Source organism: Oncorhynchus clarkii, chromosome 5 (genome assembly GCF_045791955.1).
Source record: "Oncorhynchus clarkii lewisi isolate Uvic-CL-2024 chromosome 5, UVic_Ocla_1.0, whole genome shotgun sequence".
NCBI classification, from domain to species: Eukaryota; Metazoa; Chordata; class Actinopteri; order Salmoniformes; family Salmonidae; genus Oncorhynchus; species Oncorhynchus clarkii.
This window is the reverse complement of record NC_092151.1, coordinates 54,810,232-54,831,069: the sequence shown is the minus strand read 5'-3', so window position 1 is coordinate 54,831,069 and position 20,838 is coordinate 54,810,232. Positions and strand designations below refer to the sequence as shown.

At 48.5% G+C, this 20,838-nt stretch overlaps 1 protein-coding gene across 18 annotated transcripts in view; it reads left to right on the top strand.

The window, feature by feature from the left end:
* LOC139409017 (nuclear factor I/A) overlaps positions 1-20,838 on the top strand; it is a 178,128-nt gene that overhangs the window by 139,480 nt on the left and 17,810 nt on the right. For 5 of the 18 annotated variants that reach the window (XM_071153651.1, XM_071153648.1, XM_071153656.1 and 2 more), the window contains exons 5-8: positions 2,533-2,650; positions 4,769-4,896; positions 6,143-6,193; positions 20,467-20,645. In XM_071153651.1, coding sequence (XP_071009752.1) covers positions 2,533-2,650; positions 4,769-4,896; positions 6,143-6,193; positions 20,467-20,645 — 476 coding nt within the window. Of the gene's footprint in view, positions 1-2,532; positions 2,651-4,768; positions 4,909-6,142; positions 6,194-10,730; positions 10,866-20,466; positions 20,646-20,838 lie in introns of all 18 variants that reach the window. The other 13 variants (XM_071153642.1, XM_071153640.1, XM_071153639.1 and 10 more) reach the window with 4 other exon arrangements.

Below are 20,838 nucleotides of genomic sequence, written 5' to 3'. Positions count from 1 at the left end.
CCTCTCCCCCTCCCTTCCTCCATCCCTACACCCCCCCTCTCCCCCTTCTTTCCTCCATCCCTACACCCCCCTCTCTCCCCCCTTCCTCCATCCCTACACCCCCCCTCTCCCCCTTCTTTCCTCCATCCCTACACCCCCCCCTCTCCCCCCCTTCCTCCATCCCTACACCCCCCCTCTCCCCCTTCCTTTCCTCCATCCCTACACCCCCCCTCTTCCCCTCCCTTCCTCCATCCTTACACCCCCCCCTCTGTCCCTACTCTCCCGCTCTCCTTCCATCCCTCTCTTTCTTCCTCTCCAGACTAGAGCTATAGGCTGAGTTACTGCAGCCCGGTGCCCAGGTTAGCTCTCTCACAAATTACTTCTGCGGCCCCCACTATTAGCCATGCAAATGTACCCTCTGCTTTACTGCCCGCCTCGTAAATAAACCCGCCAAGCCACTTTGGATTAGGAAGGGAGGGAGGATGAAGAGGGGATGGAATTTTGGAAATGACAGTGGCATTATTTGGGGGGGGGGTTATGGAAGTTTTGGTAGTTATTGTTAGAGATGTTTGCTGGATGCTGCGTTGTGATGACACATGCACTATTGCACTTTCTCCTCCCTCTCTCCCCAATCGCGCTCTCTCCCTCTCCTCTCTCCATCCCTCCCTCTCTCTCCCTGCCTCCCTCCCGTTCTCCATCCCTCCCTCTCTCTCCATCCCTCCCTCTCTCCCTCTCTCTCCATCCCTCCCTCCCTTCCGTTCTCCATCCCTCCCTCCCGTTCTCCATCCCTCCCTCTCTCTCCATCCCTCCCTCTCTCCCTCTCTCTCCATCTCTCCCTCTCTCTCCCTGCCTCCCTCCCGTTCTCCATCCCTCCCTCTCTCTCCATCCCTCCCCCTCTCTCCCTCTCTCTCCATCCCTCCCTCTCTCCCTCTCTCTCCATCCCTCCCCCTCTCCCCCCTCTCCCCCTCTCCATCCATCCCGCCCTCCCTTTCTCCCTCTTGCCCCTGTACCAGTGTCCTCTTCCAATGTTAATTAGGAACACCATTACCGTGTCTGTCACAGCCTCCTCCTCCTTCTCTTCCTCTCCTCCTCTTCCTCTCCTCTGTTTGGTATGCAGCGGCAACCCTCCTCCTCCCTCATCCCCTCCGCCTCACGTTTGCGCTGTCCTCATCAAAAATAGTGGTCCCTGTCACCATGAATATAAAGAGGCACCAACGCCTGCCTTTATGGACTGGCTGACAAAAGGCGCTCGATAGCATGCCAGCTAGTCCCACGGTGACCTACACACACACACACACACACACACACACGAGAGTGAGTGAGCAGGCAGCGGGAAGGGAAACCTTTTTAGTGTGACACTTTGGTGCAACAAGGCGAACGAGGTACCGACCGCGTCTCAATAGTCAAAAGTGGCTTCCTTTCCTCTTGTCTCCTCTCATCAGCACTGTACAGGTGGGAGCACATTCCCAATACTCCTCCATGTTGCTCAGGTCTATTCTGTGTGTTTGGGCTCAGTGAAGATGAAGGAGATGACAAGAAGACAGGGAGAGGAAACCACTACGGAGACGTGGTGTTAAAAAAAACACACGTTTGAAATGTAACACAACTAATGGTCTCCCTCACTCTCCCTCTCTCCTCTCCCTCTCTCCTCGTCCTCTCCCTCTCTCCTCTCCATCTCTCCCTCTCATCTCTCCTCTCTCCTCTCTCCTCTCCCTCTCTCCTATCCCTCTCCTCTCTCTCTCTCCTCTCCCTCTCTCCTCATCTCTCCTCATCTCTCCCTCTCTCCTCATCTCTCCCTCTCTCCTCTCCCTCTCTCCTCTCCTTCTCTCCTCTCCCTCTCTCCTCTCCTTCTCTCCTCTCTCCTCTCCCTCTCCTCTCCCTCTCTCTCCTCTCCCTCTCTCTCCTCTCCATCTCTCCTCATCTCTCCTCATCTCTCCCTCTCTCCTCTCCCTCTCTCCTCTCCTTCTCTCCTCTCCCTCTCTCCTCTCCCTCTCCTTTCCCTCTCTCCTCTCCCTCTCCTCTCCCTCTCTCCTCTCTCTCTCCTCTCCCTCTCTCCTCTCCCTCTCTCCTCATCTCTCCTCTCCCTCTCTCCTCTCCCTCTCTCCTCTCCCTCTCTCCTCTCCTCCTCCTCTCCTCTCTCCTCTCCCTCTCTCCTCTCCTTCTCTCCTCGCTCCTCTCCCTCTCTCTCCTCTCCCTCTCTCTCCTCTCCCTCTCTCCTCATCTCTCCTCATCTCTCCCTCTCTCCTCTCCCTCTCTCCTCTCCTTCTCCCCTCTCTCCTCTCCCTCTCTCCTCTCCCTCTCCTCTCCCTCTCTCCTCTCCCTCTCTCCTCTCCCTCTCTCATCTCCATCTCTCCTCTCCCTCTCTCCTCTCCTCTCCCTCTCTCCTCATCTCTCCTCTCCCTCTCCTCTCCCTCTCCTCTCCCTCTCCTCTCCCTCTCCTCTCCCTCTCTCCTCATCTCTCCTCATCTCTCCTCATCTCTCCTCTCCCTCTCTCCTCTCCTCTCCTCTCCCTCTCTCCTCATCTCTCCTCATCTCTCCTCTCTCTCTCTCTAGCCCCAATCGCAGCGGGGACGGGTCCTAACTTCTCGCTGGCGGACTTGGACAGCTCCTCCTACTACAGCATGAGCCCCGGGGCCATGAGGCGACCCTTACCAAGCACCTCCTCTAGCAGGTAACCACACACACACACAGAATGAGAGGGACACACACGCAAACAATCACACACCCTCACGCACACACAGAAAGAGAGGGACACACACGCAAACAAGCACACACCCTCACGCACACACAGAATGAGAGGGAGACACACGCAAATAGGCACACACACTCACGCACACACACAAGCATGCACCCGCAAGCGTGCGCACACACACACACAGAACACACACACACACACAGGGCTTGCTCATTCTATGAGCAAGACCCTTACCTCACAGTGTGTATTTGCTCATGCGCACGTTTGTGCGTTCAAACCAATGTGTGTGTTTAGGAGCGCATTTATGTGTGTTTCTCTCAAACGCAAACACACACACACACACACACCCATTCTGACTCTGCCCGTTACTCAGGAGACAGCCCACGCACCGTGTAAGGTCTGAAAGAGCAGCTACACACACAGAGCCTGGAGGCACTGCTCACTGAACTGGGCTCAACCTTCAACCTACCATCTCCTGTACCGTACTCACATAATGACTGCAAAATATCCATCCTTTCTAATGGAAAGTGTTGCACTGTACGCTCTAGCATACACACACACACACACACACACACACACACACTCTCCATGTGCATTGGTTAAACTTGCGCATGTTAAATGCACATGGGTTTGCATATGTGTACGCCCGGGCGCTGTGCGTGCGTGTTCGGATGCACGTGTGTGTGCGAGAGTATGTGTGCACACGTTGGTGAGCGCGCACGCGTGTGTGTGTGTCTCAAGCCCAAGTGAGCCAGCGGCCTCGCTCTCCGTCCAGCCTCCTCCCTACCGAAGCGAACACGGCTGAACAAGGAGGCTGTGTGTGTGTGTGTGTGTGTGTGTGTGTGTGTGTGTGTGTGTGTGTGTGTGTGTGTGTGTGTGTGTGTGTGTGTGTGTGTGTGTGTGTGTGTGTGTGTGTGTGTGTGTGTGTGTGTGTGCGTGCCCCGCCTCTAATTATGCAATTAGGAGGGAAACCCGCCAGCAGACATCACACACACACACACACACACACACACACAAAGAAATGTCAGAACCAACGGCAAGGGAAACAACTCACTGGTTTAGGGGTGCTTCCCCATTTGCACCCTATTCCCTATATAGTGTACTTTTGATCTTAGCCCTATGGGATACCTATGGGCCCTGGTCAAAGGAAGTGCATCATATAAAGGGAATAGGGAGCCATTTGAGACGCCCCCTAGCAGTAGTCTGGTAGATATACACACACACACCAGCACCAAACCACTGTCCATGTGTGGAGTGATACTGTGTGAAGCAGAGAGCAGTGTGGGACAGGCTTTGATGGGAGGCCCCGGTGTGGCCGCAAGTAGGAGCCCAACACACACACACACGTGCGCAGACACACGGATGCATGCTTACATACAGACAGAATACACACACACACCCGTTAACCCAAATGCATAGGCTACATCCTAACTGTATACACATCAAACACAAACATATACATACCCCCCCCCCCCCCCCCCCACACACACACACACACACACACACATAACCTGGTAGACTCAGGCCAGCTGTGTGTGTCAGTCCCAGGCTCTTGATCGTTGGCCAGAGTTGTCACTGTTAAAGAGGATTACATTCATCTGGCCTGCCTCTCTCTCCGGGGGATGGCTGCATTCATCAGATGATACCCCTATGTACACACACACACACACACACACTCCATATTCTGGCCGATGCAGAGCATGGAAGTTGATCCACATGCATGGGCACCAGACACAAAGAGATCAATCATTAAACGTACACACACACACACACACACACACACACACACACACACACACTGTGTTTCTATAAAGACACCAGTGACAATATACTTCTTGTCGACACATTTAGATCATGACTGAATGTACGATTTTATGAGTGAAGATATTTAAACAGGGGTATTTTCATTAAACTCTAAGCGCTAAGGAATGGCCTCTGAATAGCACTGAAACATTGCTAGCAGGCGTTCACCCTTGTGTGTGTGTGTGTGTGTGTGTGTGTGTGTGTGTGTGTGTGTGTGTGTGTGTGTGTGTGTGTGTGTGTGTGTGTGTGTGTGTCTGTGTGTGTGTGTGTCTGTGTCTGTGTTCCCACCAGCTCGGCCAAGAGGATCAAGTGTATGGAGGATGAGGTGGACAGTCCAGGAGAGGAGTCCTACTACCCGGGCCAGGGTCGCTCCCCGGGCAGCGGCAGCCAGGCCAGCAGCTGGCACGAAGTGGAACCAGGTACGTACTGCTGTAAGCTGCCAACCAACCTGCCCTTAATGCCAACACCCCTGTAACACACCTTTACCCTGATACCCTCCCTACTCTTACTACTACGATTGTACATAGCTCTTCTCCTCTGCTTTCAAGCTAGAGAGGGAGTGGTGTGTGTGTGTGTGTGTGTGTGTGTGTGTGTGTGTGTGTGTGTGTGTGTGTGTGTGTGTGTGTGTGTGTGTGTGTGTGTCAAGAGTGAGATGTAGGATTGTGTCTAAACAGTGAGGGGGAGAATCGTGTCCTGTCTCTTCCTTGTCTGTCTGAGTCTGTCTCGACCTCACGCGTTGGTGACGCGTGAGATTTCCATTCTTACATAAAGCGAAGGCATGATCATTTTTCAGAACCACTTTTGGACTTTATATACTTTTTTTTACAAAGGCGATCTGTCTTTATGGGCAATTTGCCATTTTGCAGCTTTCCTCTTGAAAGTCCAGTGTCCTACCCTGTGTGCTCACAAGCATCAGGATGCTTTTACTTTATGGGTCACTTAATAGCGCCGTCGAGCCCATGGGCTTTTCCCCCTTCATTTTATGGCTCACCTTCATGGTATTAACGATGACATGAATACTATTACTAACATGTTGTGATCCATGAAGGGAGTGGTGCCGGGGTGTGTTTGTGGTTTGGGAATTTTAGGGAGGAGTTGCTCAGAGGCCCGTCTTCAGAGTGCGAGGACTGGCGGCGGGTGTGTGTGTGTTCGTTTTTCTATGGTGCGTCTGTGTTCGTGTTTTTGTTCGTGTTCCAAGAGGATAGAAATTCGACACGGCGTCAACAAGTGCATGTCCTAGGCATGAGTTAAACAGGCTGTGCGAGTATGTTTGCTTACAGTGTGTGTGTGTGTGTGTGTGTGTGTGTGTGTGTGTGTGTGTGTGTGTGTGTGTGTGTGTGTGCGTTTGTGTGTGTGTATGCGTTTGTGTGTGTTAGTGTATTCTTTTGTATTTGTGTGTGTGTGTGTGTGTGTGTGTGTGTGTGTGTGTGTGTGTGTGTGTGTGTGTGTGTGTGTATGCTTTTGTGAATGGGTGTGTGTGATTTGTATGTGAAACGTGACCCCCGGCCCGCATTCCCTCACGGGAACAGGACTGACATGCATACTTAATTGATGAGGTAATGCTCCATATTCTCTCCTAACGCTACACTATATTCACCCTGCCTCTTTTTTTTTTTTTTTTTTTTTCCTTGTTTCTTTCCCCCCTTTCCTTTTGTCTCTCAAAAGCTGGATATAAACTGCGTGGCTCGCTAGCTAGTTCGTTCATCTCAAGACAAGGTAAAGATGCATTACTGTTTCCAATTTCACCTCCCGTCCTCTGTTGCCCCCACCCCAGTCCCCTAACCCCCCCCCCCCCTCCAAATCAGGAGGTTCTGTAGTTGGTTGTGGTATCGAGTTTTGTGGTTGGTGTTTTGTATTGTCCAGGTTTCCCCCCCAACCTACCCTCCCCCCTCCACCTCTCCCTCACTGTGTGTGATTGTGACAAAAAATAGTGGGACTGAAACAGATCCTTGCGGCACACCTTAGGCCTTATACCTGCACTGTGTCTGTACTGTAGCATGGGGCTCATGTCCATTGGAATCCTGACCGTGCACCATGATATGTACATTCAAGCGACTCCACCCATTTTATATCTTAAGTGTCTGTCAACAACTTCAGTACATATTGTCTACGTATTCAGAGCTAATTGTAGCTACACCCCCCCACCTCACAGCCCCCATCACCACCCGGGGTGTGGACTGTGTGTCTGTGTGTGTTTGCATACATTTCATGTGTCTTGGTGCCTGTGTCCTTGTTTATCTACACCCCGAGTTGGAACATTACAAGCCGACACATGAATGTCTGCGTTACGCATGTCTGCCTGTTCGCATTCTCCCGATTGCTCGGGATTCCGATTTTCATCGTCATCCAAACTTCCAGCTTCACCCCCCCCCTGTGTCATTTTCCTTTTGTCTTTGTCATCCTGTTGAGCATTGCGATGTTGTTGACGGTGGATTTGGCTCCTGTTGATGTCCAGTTGGCTTGTTTTTTTGGTTTGTTTGTGGTTACCGAGACGTGTGTGTGTGTGTGTGTGTGTGTGTGTGTGTGTGTGTGTGTGTCGAAACACTCGATGACATTGGGACAAGTGTGACACGTCAACAAGCTGCTGAAGTCTTGTCTGGTGTGTGTGTGGCCCTTTCACCACGGTGGGGACAGTGTTATAATTAGCCGCAGCTCGTGAAAGTGAATCCCGCGGAACGGCCTGCCATCCATTTCCCAGGTAACCCACATCAGGTCTCAGGAACACGTCACTCACATGGCCGCCTCGCCGGGGCTTCAATAGCTAAGTGTCAGAGGGAGGGAGTGTGTGTATTTTCTCTGCTTGGGAGTGTCTGAAGGGGGTTAAGTAATGCGCTGAGCTTTATGTCTCAACTGACTGTTCAAGGGAGAAGTTGTTTCATCAATTAACATGTCCAAAAGAAGACTTACTCAATCCACATATTTCAGAGGTTAAAGTTCGGGAGCGTAATCGCATTTCATTGTATTTGAACATTACCTACACCCGCTTCCTGATATGTCTCCACCTATCAGAGAAGGCGTTGTGGAGCAGACATGACTCTGCACGTCGTTGTCGTTGGCATTGATAAGGCCGCCTGTATTCATGGCTGAACCTGCCCTGCTTGTCCACTCGGGTAAAGGACCTTTCTCCATTATAGCCTGTCTGGCTGCTGTGCATGCCCACTTGCACACCCTGAGATGGGGCAAAGCAGGGATAGCTTGGGCCTGATTGATGCTTGCCGGAGAAGAGGCCTCGGAAGCAGGGGAGACGGATGGACAGCAGAGAAAGACGAGGAGGGGGGCGGATGCTCGATACAGACTCGCCTGCCCACCAGCCAGCAGGCTTGTCAATTTGTCAGAGGCAGGAGAGAGCAAAGGAGAGAGGGGGGATGGAGAGAGACGAAGGGAGAGAAGCGGCCCCTCTATGTGTAATAACGCCTCGGAATGGGGAAAGTGCTGAGTACAGACCAGCTCTGATTCCACCTGACAGAATCTTTTTAAGTGTTCATTACTCACTCTCAGACTTCAAGCCCTTCACACACACACATGCAAGCAAGAAAACACACAAGCAAATACACACAGTTGCATTCCCACACACACACACACACACACACACACACACACACACACACACACACACACACACACACACACACACACGCAATCTCTCTCTCAGTCCAGATGTTTTTCCTCCCAGTCTCAGCCCCTATACCCACTTTCTCCTATTCATTCTCTCTCTCTCCCTCTCTACCTCGCTTTCCCTCTTCTCTATCTCACTTCACGCATACCTCCATGAATCTCTATCTCTTCTTGAATCACGTGCACCCAGAGCTTCCTGAGCACACGACCCCATTCCCTTGCACATGAAGAAGACTCTAGTCTACAATAGCTGCCTGCACACTGAACAGGGCTCTTACTGTTACAGCAGAAACCCTTTGAATATGATCCTGGCTATTAGCACACAAATCAACCTGTTGACTCCAGCCCAAGTCTGAGCCTCCTGCCCCTTCCAGGCCCTCCAGCCTCTCCTATTGCTTGGTCTATGCTACCCTATTGGAGAGGGACCAGCCCAGCGGGCATCTGAAGCTAGCTAGCTAGCCGCCGCCGCTAACACCACTTCAAAGGACCAGGTATAGTAATGAATGGGCAGAATTGTTCTCCGAAAGTTCTCCCCCTCAAAGAGCACGGCCAACGTTTGGTCTGACCCCTCCCCTGTCTTTCATCTCTCTGCTTCACACAGCCCATGGGATCATGGTGTTTATGGTTCTGACGGCCCATGCGTGGTGCAATTGGTCACAAACCTCCTCTGGATTTTAAAAGGGCGACTCGTCTTTGGTGGCCACCCAAACGTCAGATGTTTTTTTCCCATGCTTGACTGCCGCTCTCTCTCTCTCTAGAAGTTGTGGTTACTGTTGTTAGTGTTGTTTATGAGGCTGGGGCTTCAAATATATATATATATGCACTTCCAGTGGCTTTAGAGAAGGTGTTTGAGATCAAAGTAGACATTCAGCAACATGTCTGATAAGACTTGCGTTTCAATTGAATTGATAGGTCTTTATATGGTGAACAAGTGTGTATCTGAGGGATGAATGCTGTGTGCTTGTGGTGGACCTTCTAATTGAGTGAAAGTGTATGTTGAATGTGGGTTTGTAGACCTGTGTTTGTTCGTCTGTGTGCCCTCTTGTTTCTTGATTGCTGGGATACTTTGTATGGTGTCAGTATGACCTGGTCTCTTTGTGTTGAAAGCAGCCAACCCTCTCCTCTTGATGTTCTCTAAACTGTGACTGTTATTTATATATATATATATATATATATATATATATATATATATATATATATATATATATATATATATGGTTAGGGTCAACTTCTACCTTAAGTCCTTCCCTTTCCAACTCAGTTTGATCAAACAGCCTTCCCCAAAAACCCTTCTTTACCCAACGGAGGGCAATTACTAGTCAGTCCTTCCATCTCTTTCTTTATCTCCCTCTCTCACTGCCTGAAAAAGGGGAAAGGAGTCTGCGAGTCATGGAGAAACCAAGACTTCTGTGTCATTTAGGGCTAGATTGACACACACACTTTTTACACACAGACCTCAGTCCATTGACACAGACCCATCTAGAGACTTCAGATCCCAACTCCAATGCTTTCAAGACGAGCTAGAAAAAGGCCAAATGCAGCTCTGCTTGGTGCATGATCTTTTCAGAATGTCGGAAGGAATGTTTCATTCTTCCATAACAAAAATGAGAGGCATTACAATTATTAGGAAAGCTTTATTCTTAGACTAATATTTTAAAAGCCATTTAGTGTTTATCAGGAGCATTAGTTTTACCTTGTATGGTGTACAGAGTTTGCATAATTTAGACCATTCCATTGGTGCATCTGGCAAGGTAAAACAAAAGCATCCAGTGTGGTTGGGGTGTGGTCAGATAGAGCTTTGATTGGCTGTGGTGCACAACCAATTACAGTAGAGACTGAATATGAACCATACAAATAACATTATCATGCATGGTCTCTCTATTGACTATTCTCTTTGGCTTAAACTCTTGTGGAAAATGCTATCTGAGCCCATTGCTCACATTAACCCAGCAAAGCCCCAGTACACACTGGACAGGACTGTGTGATCATGCTGTGTGCTTTGCCACTAGTACCTCACCTGTCTACTATACCATCTATTCCTCCTTCCCCTATTTTTACCATTCCCACATCTCTCTCTTAACCCTAAACCCCCATCAGCCCACAGATAAGGCATGTATATTCGTTCTATATATTTTTGGGCCCATTTTCTGGTATGGAAATGATATCATTAATTTATTAACAACTAACCTCAACTCGATAAAAATAAAATAAAATCTACATTTTCTAATTAGTGCTGTCTCCTGGAATTTCATAAACTTTCCTCTAAAAACTTTAACTGAATAGGCAGGCTTCTGTATCTTCATCAAATCCCTAACATTGTCAGATGGATTAACATTGAGGACCCTGCAAACAACAAAGGTGAGGATTTTTGGAAATATCTTTAAAAAAAATAATAATTGCGACGCAAGGCACAAAACTATCTGTATTCCCCTTTAAAGACCGGCCTCCACTCGTACAGTAGCCTATGCTGCGCTCCGTTGGGCCCTGACCACTCCCCTTTCCTCTCCTCAACCCCCTAGTCTGGCCCCCACGCCTCGCCAACCCCCCTTCCTCCACACTCTCTCACCTGTGAACCCAGCCTGTGAGTCTCCGTGCCCTTTCCTTAAATTAAATTTCACTTATCAATCATTCTTGCCAGGGATGCCATCGCCCACCACATTAAAGAAGTCAGAGAAGTGTGGTTTCAGCAACCCTGTCGTGCCTTCGCAGACCACCTCCTCCCCCCGAACGGCATTCACACACCATCATCGGCCTGTCATTACAGGACCTAGAGGTGAGCCCCCCACCCCCACCCCCAACCGTGTCATCCCTGGCTCTCCCTAGTTCACCACCTATAACTGCCTACTCCCCTCTGTCAGATAAGGGCTGTAGAGAGATAGAGACAAAGCAGAGTGCTCCTTGTGGCTGGTGCTGCTGTGTGTGTGGCTCTGCTCAAACTTAGTGTTGCCACTGTAAGTGTGTTGTACAGCAGTGTTTCCCATCACAGGTCCTGGAGTACCCCCAACCGTACATATTTTTGTTGTGGCCCCAGACAAGCACACCTGATTCTACTTGTCAACTAATCATCAAGCCCTTGACTGGTTGAATCAGGTGTTTTTGTCTGGGGCTTCAACAAAAATGTGTGCTGTTGGGGATACTTGAGGACCGGAAGTTGGGACACACTGTTGTTCAGTTTCTGCTTTGTGGGTTTGAGTGCGAGATCCCATCCCCCTTTCACACTTGGTGATTAGTTCCGTGTGCACGTGCGTGTGTTTCTGCGTGGTTGTGTGTGTCTGTTTTTGTGCGTGCATGGCTGTGGGTTTAGCCGGGAATGGTCATGTCAGAACACGAGTTCATATTTTTACTGTGAGTGTAATCCACAGATGACCCCACCAAGGCAAGCTGCTTTCCCTTTGGCCGGTTTGGTTTATATATGGTTTGGTTTATATTTGGTTTATATATTATGACTTATTACCATATAGCCATAAATGTAGACCACACAGGTTTATACGATATGAATGTTTCAGGAGACCAGTAACTAACAGTGAAATTAGTCATCGTCATAGATCATTAGCTGTAAGTGCTACTTTCTGAACTATTATCCAAGTATTAGGACGGGTCCTAAATGGCATAGGGCCGTAGGGCTCTGGTCAAAGTAGTGCCCTTTAAAGGGAATCGGGTTCCGTTTGGGGGACAGCCTTACAGTATAGTGTGGTTACAGTATAGTGTGGTTACAGTATAGTGTGGCTACAGTATAGTGTGGTTACAGTATAGTGTGGTTACAGTATAGTGTGGTTATCCGGGAGCTTTGTTTCCCGTCCTGGCCACCAGCAGTATTTGCTTTAGCGAGGCAATGCTTTCATATGCTCTGGCAATGCTTTTTGTTTGAGGGGGAAAATATGGGTCATCCAAACATTGGTTTGCACTCTGTTGCTTTGTCCAGGCTAGTGTTCTTGCAGTTTGAGGAATGGGTTGTGGAACGTGTAGTGTTCGTATAGTTTTTCTTTTTTAAATTCACCATTTTATTTATTCTTATTTTTCAACGGGTCTCCCCTTTTGTTCGTACTCACTGCAAAGCTCGGTGCAGATAACTGTGTGCGTCGGTTAATGTGGAGCACATTAGGCAGACCATCCATCGACAGTGAAGTGAGCGCTTTGAGCTCTCTGTGTTGTCAAGCAGCTAGCTAGCTTGTCGTCACTGTCTGTCTGAGAGAAGGTAGTCGTCACAAGCACACACACACCACTGTTTCGTTGATGTCTTCCATCTGCAGTGGGGGATTACTACAGGCTTGATGTCCATAATATTTTGACCTAAAAAAAATGTTAAAACCCACTGGGGCTTAAAGGTTGAGGCTTGGGGGGGATTAATTTGTGTCAGTAAGTAGTATAACTGTCACATTTAGGATGTTGTGTTCTACGCTCACATAAAAGGCCAAAATGGTGGGGTTCATTCATCTTCATAAGTCGAGCCGGTTGTCATGTCTGTTTGGTTGACTTTAACCGCCCTGTTGTACCAATCTCATCTGTAATTGATTTATCATAGTTGGAGCGCCTTCTTCACGCCCCACGTTCCTTTTGAAACGTTAGCCGAACCCGTTGAGCCGCGAGACGTAGGTGTCGTCACAGGGCGCCACAATTTGGCAAACAAAGACTCGCACGGTTCGTTAGCTTGACTTCTCGTCTTCAAAAGGGCTATTAAAACGGTCTTCTTTCGTTGTCTCCCTCTGCACTCTCTTCAGCAGCCTCCTCCCACGGGTTCGCACACACACACACACACACACACACACACAGCCACCTGTTGATATCTCTCCAAGTGAAAACCACCCTTCTCAGTCATAATAAGGGAGGGATTTTATTTTTTTATAATATATTTTTTCAGCATCCCTGTGGAACGCTTTCCACACCTTGTAGAGTCCATGCCCTGACAAATTGAGGCTGTTCTGGAACTCAATATTAGGAAGGTGTTCTTAGAGTTTGGTATACTCAGTGTATTACCACTAGAATATTACTAGTATTTTATATATTCCTGCTACCGGTCACTGTTTACAGGTGTTCTTAATGTTTGTACGCTCAGTGTATAATATATTTTTCAACTAGAAGTTGGCAGTGGGGTTAAATAGAACAAAGTGGTAGGTGGGGGAAGAAAAAGCCACCGAACCAATTCAATTTGCAAAGTGGAACTAATCCGTAGCACTTTTCTATTGGCCATGCAGCACCACATGTAGGCCCAGACCACAATGGAGCCCACTGCTCCCTCCCTCCTTCTTTCCCTCCCTCCCTCCATTTCTCCTTCTTTCCCTCCCTCCCTCCCTCCATTTCTCCTTCTTTCCCTCCTTCTTTCTTTCCCTCCTTCTTTCTCTCCCTCCCTCCCTCCCTCCCTCCCTCCCTCCCTCCCTCCCTCCCTCCCTCCCTCCCTCCCTCCCTCCCTCCCTCCCTCCCTCCCTCCCTCCATCTCTCCTTCTTTCCCTCCCTCCCTCCATCTCTCCTTCTTTCCCTCCTTCCATCTCCCGCCAGCTGTCTGAAGCCTTAGCCAGCTTCCCGTCTTGTTCCGTCCCCTCCCACGTCATGATAATTTACATATTTGACCCGGGGGGGGGGGGCGATGCCCCTGGACCCCCTCCAGATTAGCTACAGGCCCACCCACTGGGCGCGTGTGGGGAGGACCTGCTGTCCATCCAGCCCCACTTTCATTTCTCCTCCATAATGACGCGTTAAAGTCACAGCTAACAGGCCTCGCTTAGAGCCCCAGTGAAAGGCCCTCAGAGACCCTGCTGGGGATGCTGTCCCCTACCTCCTCGCCCTCCCCTCCAAGCTACAGCTAGTCCCCTCGGAGTTGAATGGATGAGGATGGGGGCACGGGGCTACAGAGCCCATAGTTAGCGTACTAGCAGGCTAGCAGCATATCAGCTGCTTCAACATATTTGATATCCTCCCCATTGACCAAACAATGTGGCGTTAGTACACCTTCAGCACAATGTGACGCATCGCTCACGAGGCGAAGCCCAAATAAACCCCGGAGAGGGAGAGAAGAGAAGAGGGAGCTCATTCAGGGAGTTATGAGCTGTGCTGTGTCTGCTGTCAGGAATACATCCTTCTCTGTAGTAGTGGCATGTTACTCCACCCACCCCTCTAACAGGCCTTAACACTGTTACCCCAATTTCTCCTTTACCACCTGTGGAGTCTTTTCAGATCAGCAGTGTCATAACAGGGCGAATGCTCACTAACAGACGTGTGCACAAAATTAGAGAGAAATAATCTTTTTGTGCGTATGGAACATTTCCGGGATCTTTTATTTCAGCTCACGAAACATTTTTGTTCCGTGTGGACAATTCAGATATGAGGTGATTGATAGGAGTGACAAGAAGTATTGACAGGGCCCCCCAACCCGTTTTAAAGCAGACTGAATGTTGCGCTGACGAGGTAATGGTGAGTACAGCATTCAGTGGGGTATTAACCAGGCTAGCGGTCCCCCAGGATCGGTAGTGTGACCCCCGGATGTCAAGAGGGGAGTAAATGCAGTAAAGATGGGTTTAGGGGGTAGAGTAGCAGCCACCCTCCTCATGCTAAAAGCCTTTGTGGGCTCATTAGTTGACAAGCTGGGACATGGGCGCCAAACTTAGTTTACTCACAACTTCTCCCCTGGAAAATATTCATCAGAGCATAAATGAGGAACATAACATGTGAGCAAGGCTATTTAAGTAATTGGAAATCGTTCTCGAACACTTAAGTTTAGTCTCCCCCAGAAATAAATAATGATTCCTAATTGACGCTGGCCATTTGTGTAATGGACATTGGCGGACCCCTCTTGGACCGGCCCAAGCCGGTCGGCACAGTGGGACAGGAGCTGGTCAGTGGCCAGAGAGACAGCGGTCAATCACTCAGACTCTACGGCCATATACTGGACGGGGTAAGCGATGATAAGTGGCGGTGATCCAGAGACTAAGGGTGCATCCAAAATTGCACCCTATTCCCTACATACTGCACTACTTATTTTGACCAGATCCCATTTAAGGGCATTTTGGACACAGCCATAAGTGACACCCGTCAATGGTAGTCTACTTAGACAATCTGCCTCGCTAGCTAACGTTGTGACGAGCGGGAGGTATAAAAACACCAATGATTGATTATGATTCTAATGGGGGACATAGTACCTCCTTGAGTTGTGTGTGCGTGTGCACGTGTCAAGTTTGTCTGTGCCTGTGCGTGTACGACTGCAAGTGTGACGGGGTGTTTTATTAGCACACTTGTCAGGCGCTAACTAGAGAGTGACTCGTCCACATTTTACGAGCCCGACTCGCCAGTGTGCAAAGCTGTGTGCAAAGCTGACATCAAGGCAAACGGTGGCTACTTTGAAGCATTTCAAATATAAAACAGAGTTCAAGTCGGAAGTCTACATAAACTTAGGTTGGGGTCATTAAAACTCGTTTTTCAACCACTCCACAAATTTCTTGTTAAGAAACTATAGTTTTGGCAAGTCGGGCAACACATCTATTTTGTGCATGACACAAGTCATTTTTCCAACAATTGTTTACAGACAGATGTTTTCACTTATAATTCACTTTTATCACAATTCCAGTGGGTCAGAAGTTTACATACACTAAGTTGACTGTGCCTGTAAACAGCTTGGAAAAGTCCAGAAAATTATGTCATGGCTTTAGAAGCTTCTGATAGGCTAATTGACATCATTTGAGTCAATTGGAGGTGTACCTACGGATGTATTTCAAGGCCTACCTTCAAACTCAGTGCCTCATTGCTTGACATCATGAGAAAATCAAAAGAAATCAGCCAAGACCTTAAAACAATTGTAGACCTCCACAAGTCTGGTTCATCCTTGCGAGCAATTTCCAAACGCCTGAAGGTACCATGTTCATCTGTTCAAACAATAGTATGCAAGAATATACACCATGGGACCATGCAGCCGTCATACCGCTCAGGAAGGAGACGCGTTCTGTCTCCTAGAGATGAACGTACTTTGGTGTGAATAGTGCAAATCAATCAAGAACAACTGCAAAGGACCTTGTGAAGATGCTGGAGGAAACAGGTACAAAAGTATCTATATCCACAGTAAAACAAGTCCTATAGTGACATAACCTGAAAGGCCGCTCAGCAAGGAAGAAGCCCTGCTCCAAAACCGCAATAAAAATGCCAGACTACGGTTTGCAGCTGCACATGGGGACAAAAATGTTACTTTTTGGAGAAATGTCCTCTGGTCTAAAAGGAAAAAGGGGGAGGCTTGCAAGCCGAAGAACACATCCCAACCGTGAAGCATGGGGGTGGCAGCATCATGTTGTGGGGTTGCTTTTCTGCAAGAGGGACCGGCGCACTTCACAAAATAGATGGCATCACGAGGAAGGAGAATGATGTGGATATATTGAAGCAACATCTCAAGACATCAGTCAGGAAGTTAAAGCTTGGTCGCAAATGGATCTTCCAAATGGACAATGACTCCAAGCATACTTCAAAAGTTGTGGCAAAATGGCTTAAGGACAACAAAGTCAAGGTATTGGAGTGTCCAACACAAAACCCTGACCTCAATCCCATAGAAAATATGTGGGCAGAACTGAAAAAGTGTGTGCAAGCAAGGAGGCCTACAAACCTGACTCAGTTACACCATCTCTGTCAGGAGTAATGGGCCAAAATTCACCCAACTTATTGTGGGAAGCTTGTGGAAGGCTACCAGAAACAATTTAATGGCAATGCTACCAAATACTAATTGAGTGTATGTAAACTTCTGACCCACTGGGAATGTGATGAAAGAAATAAAAGCTGAAATAAATAATTATCTCTACTATTATTCTGACATTTCACATTCTTAAAATAAAGTGGTGATCCTAACGGACCTAAGACAGGGAATTTTTACTTGGATTATACGTCAGGAATTGTGGAAAACTGAGTTTAAATGTATTTGGCTAAGGTGTATGTAAACTTCCAACTTCAACTTTACATTTGGATTTGTTTAACACTTTTTTGATTACTACATGATTCCATATGTTATTTCATAGTTTTAATGTCTTCACTATTATTATACAATGTAGACAATAGTAAAATAAAGAAAAACCTTGGAATGATTAAGTAAGGTGTTCTAAATCCTTTGACTGGTAGTGTATATAAAAAGCATGAATGGATAGCGTACGATCATAGATACCATTTGGCTACATAGAACTATAAACATTTACAATGAACGGCAAAATCACAATAATCGCAAGAATGGATTCAGATCAAAGTCTACGTTGAGATCGAATGGAGCAAAGGTCTTTAAATGAAAGATCCAGGCAGCCTCTCGTTTTTAACAATAAATTGTCAAGGTTACCCCCTCTCCTAGGGAGGTTGACGTTTTCTATGCCGATATATAAGGTAGGGACGAAGTAGAGGGATTCGCTTCCAAAAAGTGGGCCGCAACTGGGTACGTCGAGTCCTTGCACCGAATGGTGCTACGATGCTCCGAGATTCTTACTTTTAGTTTGGGCTTCGTTTTACCCACATAATTTTTTTACCACAAGGAAAAATGAGAAGATAAGTAACTGCCTCAGTGGAGCACGTGTCTACACCTTTGATTGGGATCATTTTCCTTGTTTGAGGGTGTTTGAAGGATCTCCATTTGTAAGTGCCATTGCCTTGAATGCAGCCAACATTAAAATTGGCAATACTTAAGTTTTGTCAATTAGGCTGTGGCGATAAAAGGATCTCTTTGCGCTGCTGGGTTACTGTACCCAGTACTGCCCTGTCTGTGAGGAGGCTCAGCAATGGCTTATTGCCATGAGCCAGAGAACAGGTCTCAGACCAGTGAGCTGGAAAGAGGAGTCGGGGGTAGAGAGAGGGTGGGAATGGGACAGGAGAGAGGTGTCTGAAAGAGAGCGGTGCCTGAGGGCATAGAGTGAGAGAGCAAGAGGATGACAGGGACAGAGAGTGTGTCTGTGAGAGAGGGAGAGAGAGGGAGGAGGGGGAGTGACTGAGTCAGCCTGTGAATGGGTGTGTCTGCCTCTGTGAGGTCAGTGTGGTTCTGTCTCCTGCCTGCAGCTTCTGCAGCATTGCCTCAGCACACAGCACAGCAAGGCTAATTCAATTGTAGAGTCTGGACACTCCACTCTTCCGCCTGTGTGCACGCACATGCACATGCTCATGCTCATTATGTCCGTATGTCCGTGTGTGTGTGTGTGTGTGTGTGTGTGTGTGTGTGTGTGTGTGTGTGTGTGTGTGCTCGCGCAGCCAGGGAGTGCACAGCGAGGGTCTCTCCACCCCTCACCCCCGCCGACCCCACCCCTCACTTCAAAAGTCCAACATTCCAGCCCCCCAGACAAAAGGCAGGAATATGAAAAGAGGGGGCACGCCAAAAAGAGAAAAGGAGGGGTTCTGTGTCTTTCAGCCTCTTAGGCTGGAAAGTGATAGAGGAAGGGCATGGAGTTTGCTTCCCAAATGGCACCCTATCCACTATGTAGTGCACTATATTTGCCCAGGGTCCAGTTTCCTGTCAGACTCTATTGAGTCTGTAAGTATGGAATAGGGTGCCGTTTGGGATGCACCCAGAGAGAGCCATGGTCCATTCTATTATTACTGTAAACACAATGGCCACATAGCGGCATGGCGGAGGGGGAGCGTCCCCCCAGTTTCCAGTCAGCCTCTATTGACAGAGCCATAAATCACGGCAAAGTTAAGTGAATTAATGCAGCAGGGAGCTGTGGCTTTAACAATGTTTATGTAGTATCAGCTTACCATCTCTCTCTCTCTCTCGCTCTCTCCCTCCGATAGCTGTACGATCCCTGCTTCTCCCCCTGCCCTCTCTCTCCCTCTCTTTCTCTCTCTCGCACTAAGTTTACCATCTCTCTTTCTTAGTTTACCATCTCTCTTTATCCTACTGTCTCTGTAATTGCTGTACGTTCTCTCTCTTTCCCTCTCTCTCTGTTTACCATCTCTCTCTCTCTCTCTCTCTCTCTCTCTCTCTCTCTCTATCTCTCTGATATGGGCAGAGTGGCGGAGAGAGAGCGAGTCTTATTAAGAGACCCAGCAGTAATACATCACAGGCTTAAAGACCCCCTCTCTCTCCCCCGCCGTTGCACGTCCCAGCCAGGCATTATACTAATAACCAATAACTGAATATTACCTCTATTAAGAGCAGCCTAATTAGATTGTGCTGGTTACAATTAAATACTTAATAAGCCTCGATCCATTACAGCACTGTCAGTTATACCACGGGATCCGGGTGGAGGACAGGTGCAGACCTGTGCCAGTCGATTAATTGAGCCCGCGTGCACACTTGCATTGAATCTCACACACACACGCAGATCAACACACACACACACACAAACCCTACATGCGGTCACACTCTCACAGACACACGCAGGATTCACACACACACACACACACACACACACACACACACACACACACACACACACAAACACACATGCTTGCGTTCACTCTCACACCGACTCTCACTCACATGCAGACGTCTCACACACACACACACACACGTGTTCACGCATACTCATGCTCACACAAACACAGATTTGGAAGTTAAGAGGATGGAAATGTTTAAATGTGTCATCGGTGACACAACACCTCCAGGCTCCAGACTCACCTCCAGACTCATTGCTCTCGACACTTCTGTTGTGACACCGTGCAAAGTCAAATGTCATCAGCGGACATCACAAATGTCACTAAGTGTCATTGCCTAATTACAATGACTGTATACCAATTTGTGACAAATATCATGTTTAGAAGTGTCAAGTAAACGGTTACCACATTTTCCCCTTGTGCGAGAGTGAAGGAATGCGGGCCAAAGTATGCCTTTGGTTGAATCATGGAGGGCCCGCCTCCCTTTTGATAGACAGTGAGGGGCATTGTGGTCCGTAGACGTCTTGTCATCTGCACCGTGGGCCGCCTGCCCTCTGTCACCACCACGTCAAAAAGGCCTGTCACACACACACACACACGCACAGCCCAGCTTGTGTTTGTGCCTTGGCGTTTGTTTGTTTTTTTGGGAATTACTGGGTGTGATTATGTGGGTGTGTCTGGATGTGAGTGTGTTGATGTGCGGAACATGTATGGCATTAAGTGACATTCTAAATGGTGTGTGACAAACTGTGGTGCATGGCGCCCCACCGCGATAGATGATGTCACCTTCTCTCCTCCATCCTCCCATCTCTCTAGCCTACTCCCTAACCAGACACACTCTCTCTTTCTCTCTCTCTCTCTCTCTCTCTCTCTCTCTCTCTCTCTCTCTCTCTCTCTCTCTCTCTCTCTCTCTCTCTCTCTCTCTCTCTCTCTCTCTCTCTCTCTCTCTCTCTCTCTCTCTCTCTCTCTCTCTCTCTCTCTCTCTCTCTCTCTCTCTCTCTCTCTCTCTTATTGACTGACATGACAAACTTGCTATCCCCCCCCCCCCACCTCTCCGCCCACAGCGAGTCCCCACGCCACGCCGTCGAGCCTCCACTTCCCCACGTCGCCCATCATCCAGCAGCCCGGCTCCTACTTCTCCCACCCGGCCATCCGTTACCACCCCCAGGAGAGCCTCAAGGAGTTTGTCCAACTTGTCTGCCCCGACTCTGGCCAGCAGGGAGGACAGGTGGGCTTCCTTAACGTAAGAACAAGGAGCCTTCTACAGTACATACATACCACAAACACCTAGGCTGTGTCCCAAATGGCACCTTATTCCCTATACCAGGGGTAGGCAAACCTGGCCCTGGAGGGGCTTTTTTATTTTTTTATTGAACCGACCTGGAAGACCAGGTGTGTTGAATTTAGGCAAACCACTGAACTGATCAGTTAGCTCA